This window comes from Mangifera indica, chromosome 7, assembly GCF_011075055.1.
Source record: "Mangifera indica cultivar Alphonso chromosome 7, CATAS_Mindica_2.1, whole genome shotgun sequence".
In the NCBI taxonomy this organism is placed as follows: domain Eukaryota; kingdom Viridiplantae; phylum Streptophyta; class Magnoliopsida; order Sapindales; family Anacardiaceae; genus Mangifera; species Mangifera indica.
In genome coordinates this window covers 8,739,149-8,741,942 of record NC_058143.1, presented here as the reverse complement: position 1 = coordinate 8,741,942, position 2,794 = coordinate 8,739,149, and the positions used below count along the sequence as shown (strand labels likewise).

The 2,794-nt window shown below is 42.2% G+C and overlaps 1 protein-coding gene across 1 annotated transcript; it reads right to left on the bottom strand.

Annotated features, from left to right (window-relative positions):
- Positions 1 to 535: 535 nt before the first annotated feature.
- On the bottom strand, positions 536 to 2,534 carry LOC123221076 (adenosylhomocysteinase 1). The gene is made up of 2 exons (XM_044643755.1): positions 1,753 to 2,534; positions 536 to 1,580 (listed from the first exon to the last, which is right to left on the bottom strand). Exons 1-2 carry the CDS (start codon positions 2,461 to 2,463, stop codon positions 834 to 836), a joined length of 1,458 nt encoding a protein of 485 aa, XP_044499690.1. The 5' UTR covers positions 2,464 to 2,534; the 3' UTR covers positions 536 to 833.
- Between the last annotated feature and the right edge of the window lie 260 nt (positions 2,535 to 2,794).

Below are 2,794 nucleotides of genomic sequence, written 5' to 3'. Positions count from 1 at the left end.
CCAGTCTGATCTAACTCTAAAATCGGTTTTCCTGCAGACCGTAATTGTTTTTCTTAGTAGGTAACAGTTGAACCAACCAATTCGATCCAATATTTAAATCCGTGTTGTAAACTTCTTTATGCAAAATCTAACTTTTAACTTTCTCTTTTTCAAGAAACTAAAATCAACACTCTAAGCCTCTGTTCCAATTGCTGTTCTCTTCTTCAATTCGTTTCCAATGACGCCGACCACTTAACTTCGTGGTTCACAACATAAATAGCTTATTTCATAGGTACGTTTTCCCATGAGATTAGTTGATGCTAAGATCTTCCATTTCGTTTGAAAACCACTACTATCAAGAGGTTCTTGCAATTTTTCAAAGTAGTTTTTGATATTTGAAGGTTTTTTTTCTTAAATTTCTTTCTGAAAGTTTTTGATAATTCTAGGAATGTTTTCAATACTTTGTCAACCAAGTATGAGCACAACAATGTGAACGAGTCCTTAAATAATGTGCTACCAACTAGACAGGAAAAGAAAATGAAAATAAAATCAGTAGTGAAGGCAAATACTTTGTTTTCATTTGGCAAATAACAAGATGATAAAGATGCCGCAAACCAGCAGAACTGAAACTGCATCTTCTATTAAAAAATATTCCACACAGCCCCATCCAAAGCCTTATTCAAACCCATTTGGTCTTCATCTGAGACCTTTCAATTTCTTTCCCCTCTACTTTCCCACCACCAACACAAAACTCCTACCCAAAATACATATCAAAACCTAATATTCTATCACAAATGACCTTTAAATTGTAAGAACAAACAATCAGCCGGTTCCAGATTTTTCTCATACTCTCATTAGTACCTGTAGTGAGGAGGCTTGTAGGGACCCTCAACTGGCACATTAATGTAGTCAGCCTGGTCCTTAGTGAGCTTGGTGAGCTTGGCTCCAAGCTTACCAAGGTGAAGAGCAGCCACCTTCTCATCCAGGTGCTTGGGTAAAACATACACCTTCTTCTCATATTTGCCAGTGCTCTTCTCATTCCAGAGCTCAAGCTGGGCAATCACCTGGTTGGTGAAGGAACATGACATCACAAAGCTGGGGTGGCCGGTAGCACATCCCAAGTTCATGAGACGACCCTCAGCCAAAACAATGATGCCTGAGTTGGTTTCAGGGAAGACCCACCTATCTGTTTGAGGCTTGATGGTGATGCGATTGACACCAGGGTAGGCCTCAAGTCCAAGCATGTCAATTTCATTATCAAAGTGACCAATGTTGCAAACAATGGCATTGTTCTTCATCTTCTTCATGTGGTCAACCATGATAATGTCCTTGTTTCCGGTGGTGGTGACAAAGATGTCAGCTTCAGAGACAACATCCTCAAGAGTAAGGACCTGGAGTCCCTCCATAAGAGCTTGGAGAGCACAGATGGGATCGATCTCAGTGACAATAACACGTGCTCCAGCTTGCTTCAAAGCAGCAGCACAGCCCTTGCCCACATCACCATAACCACAAACAACGGCAACCTTGCCAGCAATCATGACATCAGTGGCCCTCATCAGACCATCAGGGAGTGAGTGGCGGCATCCATACAAGTTATCGAACTGTTTCCGCAAAAATTAATCACAAATCAGAATAAATTTATTGAAGTAAATAAATAAACAAAAACAATTGAAAAAAATAAATACAGCTACAACAAGAACAAAATGTCACCCTTAAAAAGAACATTAAAAACTCAGATCTGAATGGAAGAACATAGATCTAGAAGAAGATTACCTTGCTCTTAGTGACAGAGTCATTAACATTGATGGCAGGGAACAACAAGGTTCCATTAGCCTGCATCTGGTACAATCTCTTAACACCAGTGGTGGTCTCCTCAGAAACTCCAACCAATCTCTCCTTCATTTTATGATACTTCTTGGGATCGACCTTTAATCCATCTCTAATAATGGTCAAAACAATCTGAAACTCAGCGTTATCAGTAGAGGCTGGATCCGGAAACTTGCCTGTTTTCTCATAAATCTCCTCAGCCTTAACTCCCTCGTGAATCAACAACGTGGCATCACCACCGTCGTCCACAATCAGATCTGGGCCACCACCGGGACCCCAGTCCAAAGCCCTCTCGGTACACCACCAGTACTCCTGAAGAGTCTCACCCTTCCAGGCGAAAACGGATGCGGAGTCACGTGCAATTGCGGCGGCCGCGTGATCTTGAGTCGAGAAAATGTTGCAAGAGCACCAACGGACCTTGGCGCCGAGAGCCGTCAAAGTCTCGATAAGAACGGCGGTTTGAATGGTCATGTGCAGGGAGCCGGTGATTTTCGCACCGTTGAAGGGCTGAGAAGGGCCGAACTCTGTACGGCAAGCCATGAGACCAGGCATTTCGACTTCAGCCAACTCGATCTCGAGACGTCCGAAGTCGGCCTGAGACATGTCTTTGACCTTGTACTCGCGGCCGGAGGTCGTTTTCTCGACGAGCAGAGCCATTTTGCAGATTGGATCTCTGCTTCTCTCTGAGAAATGAAAATGATGAGAGAGTTGTGAGCGAAGGCTAAGTGGGGAGTGAGGATGTATAAATAGGTTTGAGAGATGAAATGGACGGTGAAGATTGGATTTGATTTGGTGATGGTAGACCTGGTCCTGTAAAAGAGGTTGGTGAAATAATGATAAGTGTAGGGCAATGTAGGTTTTGCCTTCACATTGATGAGGTGTCTGTTGTTACGGTAATATTTTATTTAAAAGGCCAAACCACTATTTTTCATCCACTTTTGACGAAAGTTTTATCTTTTATTTATTAATTATAAAAAATCTAAATATT

Bases quoted from the DNA above. Each gene is read 5' to 3' on its own strand.
- LOC123221076 (XM_044643755.1), bottom strand. From the start codon at position 2,463: ATGGCTCTGCTCGTCGAGAAAACGACCTCCGGCCGCGAGTACAAGGTC. The intron at 1,581-1,752 runs GTAATCTTCTTC...TTGCGGAAACAG, and splicing joins ACTCTGTCACTAAGAGCAAG to TTCGATAACTTGTATGGATG.